Below are 18,541 nucleotides of genomic sequence, written 5' to 3'. Positions count from 1 at the left end.
TTTAAAATAAATCTTTTAAACCTAAATAATAGTTTTATAATATATTTTTAAATATATTAAAATTAAATTGTATTCTATCTTGCGTGGTAATTTATTTAAATTTAAAAAAGAGCGCTCAAAATGATATTTTTAGCCAATTAACGATAACAGCATTATGCATATTAATTTATTTTGTGTTAAAACTTATTATAAATAATTTTTTTTGTTTATTATTTTTCAATGTATGGTTGTTTAATTCGTGTTTTTATTTATGTTTACATTTCATTTAGGTTGATAGAAATATACAAAAATATACAAATAGGATACAATAGAAATATACTAACAATTAAGTAAATTACAACGGAAAAAACAAAGACATTTTCCGTTATCTTTCAAAAATGACCAATTAAAATTTTGTTCGTTAAAAATCTGCCAATCAAAAATAATGTTTTAAAAAAGGAGGTTCCCTTTTCTTGGTCCATTGAAAAACTTTAGAATGTTCTCCTTTAGTCCATTGTACCGCTACTGAAAGCTTTAGCACAAAGCAAGGCACTTTCTATATACCTTTTCTACGCAATTTTTTTACATTGCACGTTTTAAAATAGCATTATTAGTTTTATGTTTGTCTTATATTCTGGTTAATTTACAGTACTTTAAGAGATTTGCAATATGGTCAAAAGTAAGATTTTTTTTTAATTACAATGCTCTAACCAATCTGTACTAAATTCAATAAAAAAGCTTAATATATAATTAGCAAAAATGAAAATGCAATAAAATGAGTATAATGCAAAATAAAATAAGGAAGACGTTGTTTGTGTTTTTATTCCAGAAGTAAGAATTTTTAGTAAATTGTTTTTATTTTTATTTTTATTAATCTAGTACTACTAGGTACTAGTTGTAGGCTAGTCATTTATAAGATATTTTTTATTGCTTTCCTGGCAGAACAAGAATTGAATTCAGAGTTTTATAACAGTTATCACAAAGTTAATTGATAATCTCTATTCAATAAAATTAAACTGGTTTTTGGTTCATCTGAAATAAATATTTGTTGATGATCATTTGATTTAAGTTTAATTTGATTGAAATAAGTTTTTTGAAATGTCACTAAATTATGATAGTAAATATAAATGCATGAATAAATAGTATAAAATGTTATTAATTATAAAAACATTAACTACAAACTTCAAATCAATCTTGTTTTTTTCTGAAACAATAATTTACTAAATAATCAACAAGTAACCTGTTAAGTTTATGCTTCACCCCAATATGAAATTTTATATTAAAAAAATATATTTTAAGTTAAATTATCTTAGTAGAAAATGTGCATAGACTTGCATAAATTAGCATGAGTTTGAATATACTGCATGAATTTTTATAAGGCTAGCAGTTTTACTCAGTAATAAAACTATAATAACTGTAATAAAACTAATGCCCATTTAGCATTGACAAAATTTTGACTTAAAAAAAAAACAATTTTAGGAATAAATTTTGATTATAAGGTCAAACTGATCCTATTAAAAAAAAAGTTTTTGTGCAAATTAGGCTTTTTAATTATGATAAAGGCAACTCACCTTGGAGATGGAAAACTGTAGCAGTTAAATTTAGTGGACCAACAGAGTTGATAACCTGCAGTGAAGTGTAATTAGCTATTCAGAGGATTCAGACATTACTGTAGATCCTTCTGGTGGATTGGTTGAGATGTTGAATGTTTCAAGAGATGTGGGTGTTAGATCTTTGCAATGCAATATAAAAGTACAATTTTAACAAACATGCATTTTATTGTTCAAAAGAGATTTTTAATAAAGAAAAACGATCTGTGGATGGTATTTGTGGACCTTAAAAAGTTTTTCTTAGAGTACTTAAAGAGGTAGTGAGTTTGATTTAAGGTATTAAGGTGTTGAAGAATGGCTGGTAACAGTTAAATGGCTGGTGAAAGATAAAGAGAGTGATAGTAAAGTACTTTTAAAGTAAAGTCTGGTGTGCATTGCTTTTCTTGGATTGTTTTTGAAGTAGCTGTTTTTGCAGATGATTTATATTCAATTGCAGAGACAGAAAAGTTAATGATTTCAGTTTTCATGAAATGGAAGAAACAGCTTTACATAAAAATGAAAAACACAAAAGTTGTGAATTGTTAAATCAAAAATAACCAAGTAAAAACACTGAAAAGAGGCCATGTGAAGTGTATAGGAAACAAGTTATAGCAAAATCTACTTTTTGTACAGTTTGTAAGCAATAGTAGAACCCTATTGAAGATGCAGTGGAATACAAAATCTCCTAATATTGCTACTTTTGAGTGTAAAAAGTGTACTTTTGGTAATTAAAATTAAAAAAAAAAAAGGTGGAAAGGTAAAGTGTTGTGGTAGAATTACCTCCACTTGTAAAATCAAGAGATGAGTCGTTTAAGGAGGAAGGTTATACACCATATTTAGAGCGTTATGATGTAAGGCAGTGCAACATGGCTAATAAAGGTTTATGTCCAGCATTTGGAAAGAACAGAGATAATGAGATATATAGTAGTGTCGCTCTAAAGGATAAGAAAGAAGTTATGATCTTCTTTTTTTTTTCTAATCAAGGTTGTTTGATATTCAAGCAAATTTACTAAAAAAGTACTAAATAATATTCTGTAAAAACTTTTTCAAAAAATGTAAAATCAATACCATCAAAAAAAGTATGAAAAACCGTTTATCAATTTTTAAAATAATAAAAATAAAGGTAAAATGTACACAATTTTAGACAATTCAGTATAATAATGTTGTAGTAGACTACAGGGTTGTAGTAGCAGCAGACAACAGGGTATAATAATGTAGTAGTAGGCTACAGGGTTGTAGGTAGTTGACTACATCTCAAAAGCATATCTACTTAAAAAAATATTTTACTTTTAAATTAGCATGAAGTAATTGAGGAACAATTACTGAAATTATTTGAATAATTGAAGAACTTGAAAAACACTATTGATAAAGTGGTATACTAAATAAAAGAATAAAAACAAATCTTTTAATAAATAATACTTAAAAACTAATTTTTAAACTATTTCAGTGTTCAAAATGAATATTCAAACTAAAAAATAACGCAAGCCTTTGGTTTTTTGGAGAATGAAAAAAATACAAAATACTATAAAATGCCAGTTTGGGGGCTGACTGGCATTTTATTAGATTTTGCATTTTATTCTAACCTATGCCTTTGGAAGTGCAGCACTAAACTTTTTTCTCCATGCAGTGACATTGTTTAACAAGATTCATGTTTCAGAATTTAGGGTTTGAAAAGAGTTTCAAATAAAATAAATTAAAAAAAAAAAAGTTCCTGTTCTCCAATTAGCAATGTTAACTGAGTTTACCTATTTAATCTTTAGTTTTAGGTTTTTTTCAAATTTTCAAATTAATCTTTAGTTTTTTTTTATTTTTTTCTTAAATGAATACAAAAAAAAGCTTGAACTTTAAGTCTTTAAATTATGAAGATATAATATTAAATAAAAATTAGGAAGCGAAAATAATATTAAATAAAAATAATGATAGGTTAGTTTGATTAATTGTTCATAGTGTCAAAACAAAAAAAATTAGTCAAAGTTTGTGGTGTTTTTAATTTATATTTCATATTTATAGCTCAGAGTTGTTTACGCAATAAAAGTTATCGATATGCTTCAGCACCGAGAATGATTACAAGAAGGCGAACTTCTCTACCAAAAAAAGTGCATTTCTTGCAATTGCAAGATATAAAAAGGACAACAAATGTTTTGCGCTCATCTGCTATTCGAAGTTTGTTTATGCAAGCAAAGTCTTTTGACGAACTTCCTCATGAAGTTGTTACACTAATTCTCACTTATTTTAATGCAAAAGATTTAATCATGCTTAGATGTGTAAGTGATTTTTATTTAAAATTATTTTAACTATTAAAAAAGTTATGTGCAGTACTACCAGGGGAATGTACTTTTAGCTTGCAAGGCAAGCGCTGCGCCACTACATCTGTGTGGTGTAAATCTGTAAAAAGTAACTGTGTGATCTGTAAAAAGTAACTTTGTAATCAGTAATTAGTAATAATCATGTCATAAGTAAGCACATGTTAAATAAAAAAATTCAATAAAGCAATCTTATATAGGAACCTAATTATATAGCTTAGCTAGACTAAAAATGTTAATTTATCTGCAATGATTGATATTAATCTTTAAAAAAAAAATAGTTTTAATCTGTTTTGTATTTGTCATGTAAATTAATTAGCAAATTTGTCATTTTAAAACATGTTCAAGCATACGTTAAATGTAATGTTTAAAAATGGTAGTCTTTTTGCTCTAAAAACTACATTTTCAATATATCGAAAAAGTTTATTATTAATTACTGCTGAAACTGCTTGTTTTTAAATCTTAAAAGAATCCATATTTTTTTATTTTTTTTTTATAAAGAAAAAATACTGAAATAGTAATTGTTTTTAATTTTATTTCATCAAAACTTAATACATAAATTTTTTTTTTAGATAAATAGAAGATTTAAAGAACTCATTGATGGCAATTCTACTATTTGGTCACAAGTAAGTTATCAAGGTCTATGGCCTACATCAGCTCAGGAAGAAAGTTTATTTCATAGGTAAATGCATACATTTTATATCAACATGTTCAAGACTTGATCAAAACCAAAGTAAATGATATATCCTAGAAATTTAGCATTTATTTTTTATTCAGCAAAAAACCCTCAATAAATATATGAATAATTATATTAAATATTTATACACACACACACACACACACACACACACACACACACACACACACACACACACACACACACACACACACACACACACACACACATTCAATTAATCTATAATCATAACAAATAAAAGAATAATTGTAACAATAGTAATAAAGCTATAACTACAGAATCTTCATTATTGTTGTGGTAATAATGAATTTAGAAGCTAAAACAAAGATATAAAATAAAACAAAGATATAAATTAACAATAATAGTAATAAAACTAGTAGTTTTATTGTTGCAGAAACATAATGAAACAATAATAACAGATAGAATTAATGTTAGTCAGACACATACTCAAATAAAAATAGTTTTTTTTAAGAGGAACCAAGTGACTAACAAATTAGTATTTAGTTAATATATAATATTGCTATTGCTATTTTTTTTTATATATATATTAGGTTTTAATATTTAATTTATTTTCATAATTATATTTAGAATAGTATACTTTTAAATTTAAAGTGCAATAAAATTGTTTAAACAAAAGTTTAAACAATTTTATTGTTTAAAATTTTATTTTTTAAATCAGTATTTTTGAATTATACAGGGGAGCATCATGTAGTAACATCGAGTGTTTGGTGAAGCTTGGTTTGTCACATCTATATCACTATAATCTAATAAGTATGTTTGTTTTTTCCCTTTAATAAACATTTTTGATATAATAACAAATAGAATTTTGACACATTTTGGCTACAGGGAAACTCTCCTGAGAGATTTGTTTTTTAATTTATATTGTTGTACATATAGAGAGAGCAACAGGTATCTTTGTGTGGTAAGGTTTTTCATCATAAGAGACTTTTACAGTAAAAGTCTTTTATGATGATGATTTTGCTACTTTAAGTTTTAATTAAAGGAATTTTAAATATCACCTAAATATTAAAACCATTACATTATTTTGTTTATTCTTAATTTGCAAACTGTCTATAACATTTTATTAATAAAATAATTTGTTCAGGTTAGTTAATTTTTTGTGTGATCTTTCTGTCAGAAAAATATATTAATGATTAAAAGTAAAAATTTTAATATTTATTATATTTATTTTATAACTTATAAAATTTTGTTACAGGTGGTTCAGAAAAAAATGAAAAATTAGTTAAACACAATGCAAATCTAGCAGCAGCTTATTTTTGTCAGCTTGACACATGCATTGCTCCTAAAAAACCAATCACCTGGATGTTGATTCGTCCTCCTTGGTCAAACCGATCAGTTTGTTTGAAGCAAGCAATTCAAAGCCAAATGCTTGAAATGACTTCACTCTCGACAAATGGTGCCATTTGCTATAATATTGGTCGTGTTCTGGCTTTAGAATCAGATATTCATTCAAAAGATGCTTCTAAGAACTTTCATATGTCATCTTTAGATGGTTGCTCACATGGAGCCTTTCAAGAACTCTTAGTGCAAAATACATCTGATTGTGATTCTGGCAGAAAGCTTCAATGGTTTCGAGATTTAAAAAAATGTGTTCAAATGAAGAACCAAGAAGCTTCGTTCATGCTTGCCAATTTTTATATTGTTAATAAACAAAAACAATGTCTTAGAGAAGAAGAAGCAACTAGCTTTTGTGAAAATTTGTTTTCAAAAAATATCTGCATACGATATGATAAACTAGAAACCTTTCAACCTAAAATTAACAGCCTCATGCGTTGCATTTTGGTTGACTGGCTTGCTGAGGTTGCGTATATGAAAGATATGAGTCATCAGGTTATTCATGCAGCTGTGCAATATGTTGATCGCTATTTAACTACACGTGTTATTGAGCGGACTAAATTACAACTACTTGGAATCACTTGTTTACTTCTTGCTGCCAAGTACCTTGGATTTAATTTTTAGTTTTACTATATATTTTCCCTATTGTGATTGTTTGTTCTTTATTGTTTTTATTATTAATTATTATTTTCTTAATATTTTTATTATTAATTATTATTTTCTTAATATTTTTATTATTAATTATAAATTTTCTTCTAAAGATCGCATTATGATCCTCGCCCCCAATTACATATACTAACTGTTAGAGAATCATCCTGGCTTACAGATCAAACTTACCAATATGAAGATGTTGTAAGGTTTGTGATATTTTATTTCTGTTATTTGTTTTTAGCAATTAGTTATTATCTGGATTAAATCAATTTAATTTAAATTGGTTTAATCTAGTTAGAATAGAAGATAAAAAAGCAACTTTACATCAATCTCAGAGTTGCCTTGTTTTAGAACTTTGGAGCCCTTCTAATCTTTTAAATATATTTAGCTTAATTTGCAATTCTTGTCAATCTAATATGATTAACCAAAATTGATTTTAGAATTTCGTTTTTTTTTTAAATAACTAACAGTTCATTGATCGTTGACCAGTTGTTATTTGTTGTTATTTGGAATAATTATCACATGTTATTGTATATGTAGTTATATATTATAAAAACATCCAAAACTATTTAAATTTATTATATGTTAGAAAATGATTTTTCTGATAATTAAAAAGCTGCTTAACACTTATGATATACTAACCTCATTAATAAGTAATTACATTGATTAGATATTTTCTTAATTAATTTTAAGTTACTTTTTCAAATTTAATTTTTTATTAAGAATGATGGGTGAAATCATAGCTACTTTTAAAGGTGATCTTTGGATGCCATCATCTTGGGATTATTTGAACCTATTACAATCATTTGCAGAAGTAAGTGTTATTTTTGATTAATGATGTTTAGCAATTGTATTTCTGCTTCTAAGATGTACTTTTTATTAATAATATTAAGCAATTGTATTTTTGCTTCTAAGATGTACTTTTGATTAATGATGTTTAGCAATTGTGTTTCTGCTTCTAAGATGTACTTTTGATTAATGATGTTTAGCAATTGTATTTCTGCTTCTAAGATGTACTTTTTATTAATAATATTAAGCAATTGTATTTTTGCTTCTAAGATGTACTTTTGATTAATGATGTTTAGCAATTGTGTTTCTGCTTCTAAGATGTACTTTTGATTAATGATGTTTAGCAATTGTATTTCTGCTTCTAAGATGTACTTTTAATAATTTCATTAGTAGCTATATTTTTCAATCTTAAGTTATTCTTTGTGTTATTTTTGAAATTGCTTTATTTTAGATATACGGAAAATATTTTAGATATACGGAAAATGGAAACATTTTATTTCTCATTTCTTAAAAACTGGAATTCAAATGTTATTTAAGAGTCTGAATCTCAAATTTTAAAAAAAAAAACTCTTTTAAAATTCAACTCAACTTAAAATACTTTGGACTGTTTAAGATTATTATATATTTATATTGTATGAACAAAAAATTTTTACTATAATGAAAAAAATTTCTATTCCTATTTGGGTGAAATTAGAGGAAAAATTTTGCAACAATCTAATGAAATAAAAAAAACTAATCAATTTTAAAAAGGAAAATGTTTTATGCATGTTTTGAAATTTCATTTTAATCATTTCATAAACAGTTTAAATAAAATATTCAAGTGTACTTATTTATTTTGTTTCAATAATTACAAAGTTTATTTATAATTCTTTTTAAAATGTAATTTTCTTAATATAAAATTTTTGCATCTCTGTAAACATTTGCTTTATATGTATCTGTTTCTTTTGCATATATACATGGATTATCTTTTTCATGATATTTCCACGGTTCTGGATATTTCTTCAAAATTTTATTTTTTCTGGGTATCTAAATAGTTTTCTGGAAATACATGTTACAATTTTTTTTTTTTTAGTAACTTTGCCATTAATTAAATTAGTAAGGTTCATCAATTACTTAAGGGTATATTTAGTTATTGTTTTTATATAGTATAATAAATTATCAAAGAATTTCAACTAATATTAAATCTAATACAGAAAAAAAATTTTAATCAACTTCTTTGTCTTAATTTCATTTAATAAATAGTAGCAAATATTAAAAACACCATATATATCTATATATATATATATTTAAAGTAAAAAGTTTGGCTTTTAAATACTTTTAGAATTAAAAGTGTTTAAAACAACCAACGACAACAAAAGAAAACAATATTTTTGTAAAGTATTAAAAGAAAGACCTAAATGATGAGATAAATTTATAGAAGGTTGTAAGACTCTTTTTTTTTTTTTTTTTTTTGTTTATAGTAGAGGTGGTACTAATGTTTGTAAATGTTAAACCCACTATGGGCCCCTTTTTACTAACACTTTTTAAATGATTTTTCTTTTTTTCTTTTTCTTATTTAATACTTAAAATTCAATAAAATTTAAACTTTAAAAAAAAAAAAACAAGTGCACGTGACTTTTTTGCTATATTTTTTCATTTTTTACAACAACTACTGTTTTGATTTTTTTTTATTTATTTAAAGCAGCATTTTTTATATTTAACTTTTTTTTTTTTTTTTCAGGTTAGCCTTCAAACAAAACATCTATCACATTATTTGCACGATCTTTCTATGTTGTTTACTTGTTTTGGAAGGTTAGTTGACAAAAAAAATTTTAAATTTTATATACTTTAACACTGTTTTATTATTATTGTTATTTGTTTATTTTTTTAGTTTTAAACCATCTATGTTAGCAGCTTCGTGTATTTTTCTTGCAGGAATCATCTTAAATAATGGTATTATGTTCTAATATTCTCAGTTCTTAGTTATCTTTAAAATTCTAAGATTCTAAACTTGTTTGAATAATAATTTTTTCTGCTAACTGAATTGGTTTAGAATGTCCATGGTTAAATTGTTTTGAAGAGTATACTGGCTTTGTTGTAAAAGATGTTGCTAACTGTGCTTCTCTTCTTTACTATAAATGGTATGAGCTTTGATTAAATTTTTAAATTTATTTCCAGATATTATAAAATTAAACAAAGTTTTTAAATTTCATCATTTAAAAACAAATAATACTCAGAGGTACTTATTAGTCCTAGTATTTTGATTCTAATATTTGTTGTGGTTCAAACTTATGCTTATGTTTTATGTGTAGTTTTAGGTTGTTGTTTTTTGTTATTAAAATTTAATAATTTTTTTTTTTTTGCTTAAACACAAGCTGATGTTATAAGAATCATTACTCAAGTTCTACTAGTTTTATTTTATGCTTGAATTATTGTGATGAAAAGATGATTTTTGCAAAATATGTTAATACATCTGTAAGTTTTAAGTCAGGACATTTTTTATAATTATTAACAAAAGATCTTTTTTATATTATTATTATTTTAGTATTCTATGTCCTTCAATAAAAGATGATCGTGATCTACCTTTAAAGAGTATTAAAGATGAATACTCTTCAGAGAAATATGATTGCGTTGCTAAAATTGTTGTTGCTCAGCCTTTTGAAATCAAACATAGAATTTTAGCTGCAGACAGTAATTTAACATGTATTTCACAAGATCCTTTTCAATTTGATATTATATCTATGGATGAGACTCTAAATTTAAGCATCAAGAGTATTGACTATGATGGTGATTGTGATGAAGACAGTGATGCATTTTCGGAATCATTTGAAGAAACGTTTTGTGTTGGTCGCACAAAGTCATTGTCTTTTGTAGAGGAGTTTTCTGATGATGAGACTATGGATGCAGATATTAAAATCTTCAACAAGTCTATGGTAGAATACAATAGCTACACTCCAATATATAATAACGCTTCTGGTAGAATTACTCGCTTAGAAAAAAAGTGGCTTAGCGAAGGTACTTTTAAAGACCACATGAAAAGTAGTGAACACAATGAAAGTTTGTTTTTTTTTCCTAAAAATAACTCAGACAAACCACCCACTAATGTCAAGTGCTTTGTCTCTGCTTCTAGAAAACGTTCTAATAAAAGAAAGACTGTGTCTCTTACAACTGATCCTATTGGCAAGCGGACGCGTTCTAGTCGCTTCCGCAAAAATTAATTTGTTTTAATTAGAAAAAGTAAAATTTAAAGATTTTATACGGAAATTTATTCCTTGAATTTTATTTGAAGATTTTAGAAGTTCAAAATCATTTTTATATTCATATGTACAACATATTTTCTCAGGTTTTCAAATTGTTTTAAACATACTTTATAGAGAGATTTCTTCATATGTATTATATTGTTGTATATATTATATTATATTAGCTCTTCTATACACATATATTTATAGTAAAAGTACATTTTTTATTTCAGATATATTTGTTAGACAAATTTTCTTAATGTTTTAAAGAATTTTTGTCTCGTCTGCTTTTATTTAATATTTGTAAAGATTTTTGTTTTGTATTTTATTTCATTCATTGTTTGTTTGTTTTTTTCATATTTTCATTTTGAACATTTTTACTTTTTTAAATGTAGGCAAACGATTAGACTTATGAGGTATTTAAAAGTAATTGTAATTTCTTATAAACGGTTCATAGTATTTTTTATAAATCGGATAAGGATTCTTTTTCATTATTTTTCTCTTTTTTCATCCTAACCTATATAGACTATTTTCTTTTAAGTATTTTATATTGGTTTATTCCTTTTATCGATTTATATATATAAATCCTTGTTTTAAAAAGTTTTTTTCTTCTAAAATGTTTTTTCTTAATTGTTTAGTCGTTTCTTATCTAAGTTTAGACGTGTGCGTGTTTTTTTCTTTTGTCACGATTAGGAAGTTTTAATCTCATGTCATATTTTTTTTGTTTAGTTCATGATTAAAAAAGCTGTTACTTTTACTTGTATAGTTTGATGCAATTGTTATTTTATTTGATTTAAATTATTTATGGAGAAATAAATTGTTTTTAAGATAAAGATATTGATTTCGCAATTAACATATATTAACATATAAACGAGGTTGTTTACAATAATAACGAGATTGTTTTACAATGAAAAAGAAGAAAAATACTTCCTTGCTCCTTTTTTTTTTAAGTTCGATAAGTAACAAGATATTTTCTTTTGAAAATTTTATTTTACTTTAAAAATAAGTATATATATATCTTACTACACAGTAACCAGAAGTCGATTTATTGCATAATATTAGTATCAACTAAAAAAAACTGTCTAATTGTAATAAGATGATTTCATCCATTAATCTTTTGCGGATTGTATTAAAAAGAAAAAACTTTTATGCAAAGGCTTTAGACTTTTCATGGTTTTTGATTAATTTAATATATCACTAAGTTGAAAATATATAAGTATAATGCAGAAGATCGATTTTTATCATAAAGCTATTTAAAAGTTTATCAAAAACATGTTTCTTGGATTTTACCGGAAAATCCCCCTCTTAAAAATAGAAAAAATATAAATAATTTACAATTAATTTTAACTACTAACCTAATTCCTTAAAAAAAATATTTACAAAAAGGAATAACCTTCAAGTTGTTTAGAAGTTGCTCAGACAGGAGTCTGGTCTAAGAAGTTACTCAAACAGGAGTCTGGTCAAAGTCTAAACAATAACATTAAAAAAGGTAGCGCCATTCAAACGAAAATATGATAGTAGGATTAATACCAAGCTAATAATAGAATAAAAATATTGTGAAAGAAAAAAAGACAAAGACAGGCTATTTAACGGCAACAGTCGAAAATAGAATAATAAACACTTTAAATGGTGCAAAATTAGTAAGTAAAAGATTAATAGATTAAACCATAAATTTTTTTTAAAAAAACGTAATTAAAAATACAGATTTCATTTTAACAAAAAATTAACTTCATATTTGTGTTTCAGATATTCTATTGTGATAAATATATATATATAAATAATATTTATTATTATTACATATTATTCTATTATATATTTTATTATATATTCTATATTTATATATTATTTATACATCATTTACATACTATATTTATATATTATTTATATATTATATATTTATATGTACTATATTTATATACATAATATATCTATATATTATATATAATTTATTATTTAAATATTCTATATTTATTATATATTCTATTATATATTATTTTATTGTGATAAAAATATACATTTATATGTCAGGTCAGGCTATCCTGCTACTGGTAACATGTAACCCGGTACAATCTGCTTCATGTCATGCTGCCTTGTAGGATACGCCTTTTTAGGCAAAGGCTCGGAAATGCCAACTCAGACTAAAAACACCCCCTTCCTTTGGGCTCTTGGTTGAGTAAAGGCTAGAGATGGTGTCTCGATAAAAATACTCATCTTGGGCAGATGTTAAATGCATCCGGCTACTATCTTGTAGAAGACCTCCTAGGCAAAGACTTAAGGGGTAAACAGATTCTATCTATTTACCAGCTTCGCACCCCTTCTTCATCTATTAGGCTGGCGCAGATGTATTTATAATACATTGTTTCCAGTTTAAGATGTTGAATGCTGGATCTTCTTGACTCAATGCATTGGTTTTGCTTGTGTCTCTGTTTTTATGACTAGGCAACTCATTCTATTATTTCCTAATGAGGGTACAGCTCTAAAACTCAGTTTTATGGTTCTGAGCCCGGCTGGTAGTCAGGTTTTCCAAACTCTGTAGTAGCTCTCAGAGAGGCTGATTCCATCAACAGCTAAAAAATATCAAAGTATTAACAGTCCCATGTTGCGCATGAATGGTGTCCCTGTTTGTACTTTTGTTGTGCATTGCCAAGGCCACATTTAAAGCCCTTTGTTACGGCTTAGGGTTTATTAATAGTAATGAGGAAATTGCTTAAGATATCAAACAGTGCATTGAGTACTATCTATGCTTTAAGTCAAGTTCTTTAACAAATTTAAAAATGAATAAAGTACCAAAAACTATAAAACACAAAAAACCGTTGTCATCACCAAGTTCTCTAAATCTATCATTCACTAATATTCGTGGTCTTCGAAGTAACTTTTCTTCTGTTGAGTCTTATCTCTTACAAAGTTCACCAGACCTACTTGCTCTTTGTGAGAGTAATTTGAGTTTAGCTGTCTCATTTTGTGATCTTAGTGTTGATGGTTATCTTCCTTTAATTCGTAAAGACTCCAATAGTCACATGCTTGGCCTGGACATTTACATTCGTAAGAGTTCACCCATTTGTCGTGAAACTAGGTTTGAATCCACAGACTATTCTTTTATGTGCTTTCGTTTAGCATCACTTTACTCTATCGCCTTTCTCTTTGTTCTATATTGTTCTCCTTCATTTCAAGACTGCACTCTTTTTGATGTTATTTCTGATTACATTGACCAAGCTCTCTCTCTTTATCCATCAGCTAATATTGTAGTTGTCGGTGACTTTAATGCTAATCACACTGAATGGCTTGGTTTTAGTGCCAGTGACTCTGCAGGCATTAGAGCCCACAACTTTTGGCTTTCTCAATCCCTAACTCAAATAGTTAACTTTCCAATTCGCTTTTCAGACAACCCGAAACATTTACCTTTTTTTACTCGACTTATGTCTTGTTTCTGATCTTAGTCAGAGTTCAGTTTCTTCACATTCAACCTTACGTGCTTCTGATCACAGTTTGTTCTCTCTAAAACTATTATCTCATTCTTATTCATCATCTGAATCCCTTTTTCATTGTACCTTTTACAACTACCTTAAAGCTAACGTGATTTTCTTCGTGATTGCCCTTGGGTAGAAATCTTTCGTCTTCCTGTTGACAAATGTGCTTCTAACATAACTTCCTGGATTCAGGCTGGCATGGAATCTTTTATTCTTAATTAACAATTCCAGGTCAAGCCTCACTCTTCTCCATGGTTTTCCTCACATCGTGCTGCTGCAATTTCCAATTGAAACCGTTACTTCCATATCTATCAGCCAAACAATTCTCCAGAAAACGCCTGTTCATTACTGCTAGAAACCATTGTAAAAAGTTTTTTGTAACGCCAAAGCCCGCTTTTTTTAGGTCATAAAATCTCGTATTTCATCACAAAAATTAGTTTCTTGTGACTTCTGGAGAATCTTTAATAGTATCAATAATGAGGGCAAATCTGCAATTCCACCTCTCTTGTATGATTCAGACTTTGTCACGTGACCTAATGACAAAGCTGAATTTTTTGCTAAGAACTTTTAATCGATATATTCTTGATTTCATCTCTTGATTCCACTAGTTGCTTTCAACCTGATATAACCGTCAAACAGGTTGATTCATTGGTTGACGTTCGTATCACTACAGCTTCTGTATCTAAAGTGATTTCCTGCTTTGTCTCTTCTACAGCTTGTGGCCCGGGCAACATACCTGTTATAGTTTTGCAGAAGTGTTCTCCGGAGCTGTCGTCTATACTTTCAAAACTATTCAACAAGTGCTTATCAGAGTCTTGTTTTCCGGGATGCTTGTAATCGGTATCTGTTATCACTATTATTAAAAATTCTGGAGAGCGATCTGATTCGTCTAATTACCGTCCCATTAGGCTTATTCCTATCATAAGCAAGGTTTTTGAATCTTTAATTAACAAACACTTTATCTCTCATCTTGAATCTAATAACTTACTTTCTCATCATCAATATGGATTTCGATCTTCTCGTTCCACAGCTGCTTTGCTAGCAGTAATAACTGATTGGTTTTATTGTGTGTTAGATAGAAGTGGAGAGGTTAAGGTTATCGCTCTTGACATTTCTAAAGCTTTTGATAAAGTTTGGCATGCTGGTCTTCTCCATAAGCTTTCTTCTTACGGTGTATCAGGTAAAAATTTTCAGATTATTGAATCCTTCCTTTCCAATCGTAGTATAAAAGTTGTCCTCAATGGACAGCACTCTCCCTTTTATTCTGTAACTTCAGAGGTTCCTCAAGGTTCTATCTTTGGCCCTATACATTTTTTAATTTATCTTAATAATCTTCTTGATATTCTCACATCTAAAGTGGCATTGTTTGCTGATGATATACCATTTATTCTTGTCGTGATAAGAAGCTAACACTCTTTGATTACTTGCAGGCAGGCCTGGATTAACCATTAGGCAAATAAGGCATTTGCTTTGGGCACCAAGCCTTTGGGGGCACCACAAGTCCTCAAGAAATATTTTTTTTAAACAAATTAAAGTCCAGAAACAACTGAAAATTGAACAAGTGCTATGAAAATGAAGAAATACATTATAATAAAAATTCACATTCAAGTTTGGTAAAATCTTAAATGCCTAAAAATTAAGCTATGAATGAGCCGGTTTTTTTGTATTTAGCTTTTTTTTAAACTTCGCGCTTTAATGACTTTTTTTTTTGCGCTTAAACGACTTCACTTGAGGATTTTTTTTTATTAACAACGTGAAACTATTATTAAAGCTGTTTTATCATTTTTTTATCATTTTTATTGATTCTGATATTATGGAATTATTTATAGGAGCTTACACCTAAAGTTTGTTGTTGTTTAGCCTTATTTTGCATAATTTTTTAATTTTTATGTAAATTTCATTTTTTTTTTATATCATTTAATCATTTTTATTTACATCTTTTCGCATACTTTTTTCAATTTCAGATCCCAAAATGAAACGTGTTCAGTTAAGTGGTGCACAAAAGAGAAAACAAGCTAATGAAAAATAGCACACAATTTCTGTTGTGAAAGCTACGAGCAGAAAATTAACAAGTTATTTAGTTTTAGATCAGCAACAGGCAAAAAAGGATTTTATTGAGACTATCGGCCCTCTTGATAAGTCTGTATAGGCTGTTCTGCAAATCCAGACACTGCAATAGAGCTTCATAATGAAATTTGTTGTAAGTGTAACCTTCTTCAATCTGCTGAAGATGATGATAAAGATGCAGATGATAAACATGTGTTAGCATGTGAACTTAAAAACGTGTGCTGATTTGTATTCTTCACTAGCAGATCACTTGCATAAATCTAGGAATGAATTTGAAAGATTTGAAGAAGCTGCAAAAATAATGACACCAGGTGTAGATTATCAGTCAACTTTGACCCGTAATCGTGAACGAAAGACAGTGCTCAATGATGGTGATGCCCCTGAAGTATCTTTGAATGCCAAAGACAAATTTCTTATATCTGCATTCTACGCCATTGTTGACAAACTTGAGACAGAAATGAGTAGACAAGTATATAATGATGTAGCAGTTCGCTTTTCTTGTTTGGTCGATGAATCATTATCACAAACATCTCAGTGTTGTGAAGAACTAATAAATGCTTATCCTAAAGATCTGAACAATAATTTATATACTAAACTACAACAGTTTTATTCATATATTCGACACAAGTTTCCAGCTGCATCAAAATCGGAAAACATCACGTTCAATCATGGAGAATTATACCAAGTAATAGTTAGAGACAATATTGAGTGTGCCTTTCCAAATGTTGAAATGCCTTCCGCATATTTGCAACATTAATGGTTACTAACTGTTCAACTGAGCGTTCTTTTTCTCAGTTGAAACGTATAAAAAATCCAAATAGATCAACAATAAAACAAGAAAGGCTCGATTCCTTATCTCTGCTTATGATTGAGGCAGATATGTAGCGCAAAACTAACTTTGACGATATACTCAAAGACTTTGGTAGATGTATTTCTAGAAAAAAAAACTTTAAAATCTAAATGACAATATGTTTTTGATTTTTTCATCTAATAAAAAATACAGTTTGTCTATTATTACTTCAAAATTTATTAACTATTAATTTTAATACAGAAATACTTTATTGTAGGTTTTATATGAGTGATAGTAGTACAAACTACAAACATATTTGTTAACAACTATTTTCTTTGCATAATATTGAATATATCAGCGGTCACAGTCAGCGAAAAATTAGGGGCCCCGGGCAGAAGGGGGCACCGATGTAGGTTTGTGCCTTGGGCACTAAAAAAGCTTAATCCGGCCCTGCTTGGAAGGCGCATTTGAGCTTGAAAAGGATCTCACTTATGCTACAGCATGGAGCTTACAGTGGCTGTTGAATTTAAATTCAGATAAAACTCAATTTTTTTCTGCCAATCGTTTAAACAATAGTTTAGATCTTTCTATGTTTATGATTGGTAATGTACTCGATGAGTCATTCACTCTTAATCTTCTAGGATTAACTCTTTCTTCCAATCTTTCTTGGAAACCATATATCAAATCTGTTGCAAAATTAGCATCGTCTGAGGTTTCATCTCATTATCGAGCTTGTCTTAAATCGGTCAATAACCCTTCCTATATAGACCTTATCCTTACTAACAGAAAGCTGAGCTTCCAACACTCAAATACCTTTGGTACGGGTGTGAGTGATCATCACCATTTAATATACACCATGCTAAGATCCATTTTTTGTAAGTTACCACCTAAAAAACTTATATATAGATCGTTCAAAAATTTCTCAAGTGAGATTTTTGCAAAAATACTCCGTTTCAACTTAAATCTTGTTATGATATTAGTACTTTTAATGAGATATTCAGCAATTTGCTTAATATTCATGCCCCTCTTAAATTAAAAATCCTAAGAGGTAACAATAAACCTTTTATAACTAAAGACTTACGAAAAGCAATTATGCTCCGCTCTTCATTATATAAAAAAATTTTTAGTTGATAAATCAGATTTTTTAGCTCTAACGTACAAAAAACAAAGGAATTTGGTGGTTAAGCTTAACCGAAAAAATAAGTAATACTTTGAGCAAATCAATACACTTTCGACTTTAAACACATCTCTCTGGAAGCTAACTAAGCCTTTCTTTTCGGACAAATCTACAAATTCTAACGAGCGTATCACTTTGACTGAAAATGGCAACATTATCTCAGACAGTTCTTTGTTGACTAATATTTTTAATAAATACTTCATAAATGTTACATTACCATCAAGTATGGCCGACCATATTAAATGGTCTTTTTCTCTTTGCACTTCAGACCCAGTTGAGTCAGCTATAAAAAAGTATGTCGACCATCCTAGTATAAGAAACATTAAAAATAAATTCAAAATGAATGCACATAATTTCAAGTTTCATTGTATTATACCTGATGATATTACAAAAATGATAGGGTCTATGAAAGAAAAAAGTAAAAACAAGTGGTGAAATACCAACTTTTATGTTAAAAT

General features: G+C 27.7%; 1 protein-coding gene across 1 annotated transcript; it reads left to right on the top strand.

Annotated features, from left to right (window-relative positions):
* Window positions 1-413: 413 nt before the first annotated feature.
* LOC100210875 (cyclin-F) lies at window positions 414-11,415 on the top strand. Its single transcript, XM_065803084.1, has 11 exons — window positions 414-658; window positions 3,579-3,832; window positions 4,444-4,553; window positions 5,266-5,339; window positions 5,785-6,526; window positions 6,686-6,781; window positions 7,299-7,389; window positions 9,085-9,155; window positions 9,235-9,296; window positions 9,397-9,484; window positions 9,889-11,415. Exons 1-11 carry the CDS (start codon window positions 649-651, stop codon window positions 10,559-10,561), a joined length of 2,271 nt encoding a protein of 756 aa, XP_065659156.1. The 5' UTR covers window positions 414-648; the 3' UTR covers window positions 10,562-11,415.
* Window positions 11,416-18,541: the final 7,126 nt, after the last annotated feature.

This window comes from Hydra vulgaris, chromosome 08, assembly GCF_038396675.1.
Source record: "Hydra vulgaris chromosome 08, alternate assembly HydraT2T_AEP".
NCBI classification, from domain to species: Eukaryota; Metazoa; Cnidaria; class Hydrozoa; order Anthoathecata; family Hydridae; genus Hydra; species Hydra vulgaris.
Note: the sequence above shows the minus strand (reverse complement) of the source record. Positions and strands in the feature narration are given on the sequence as shown.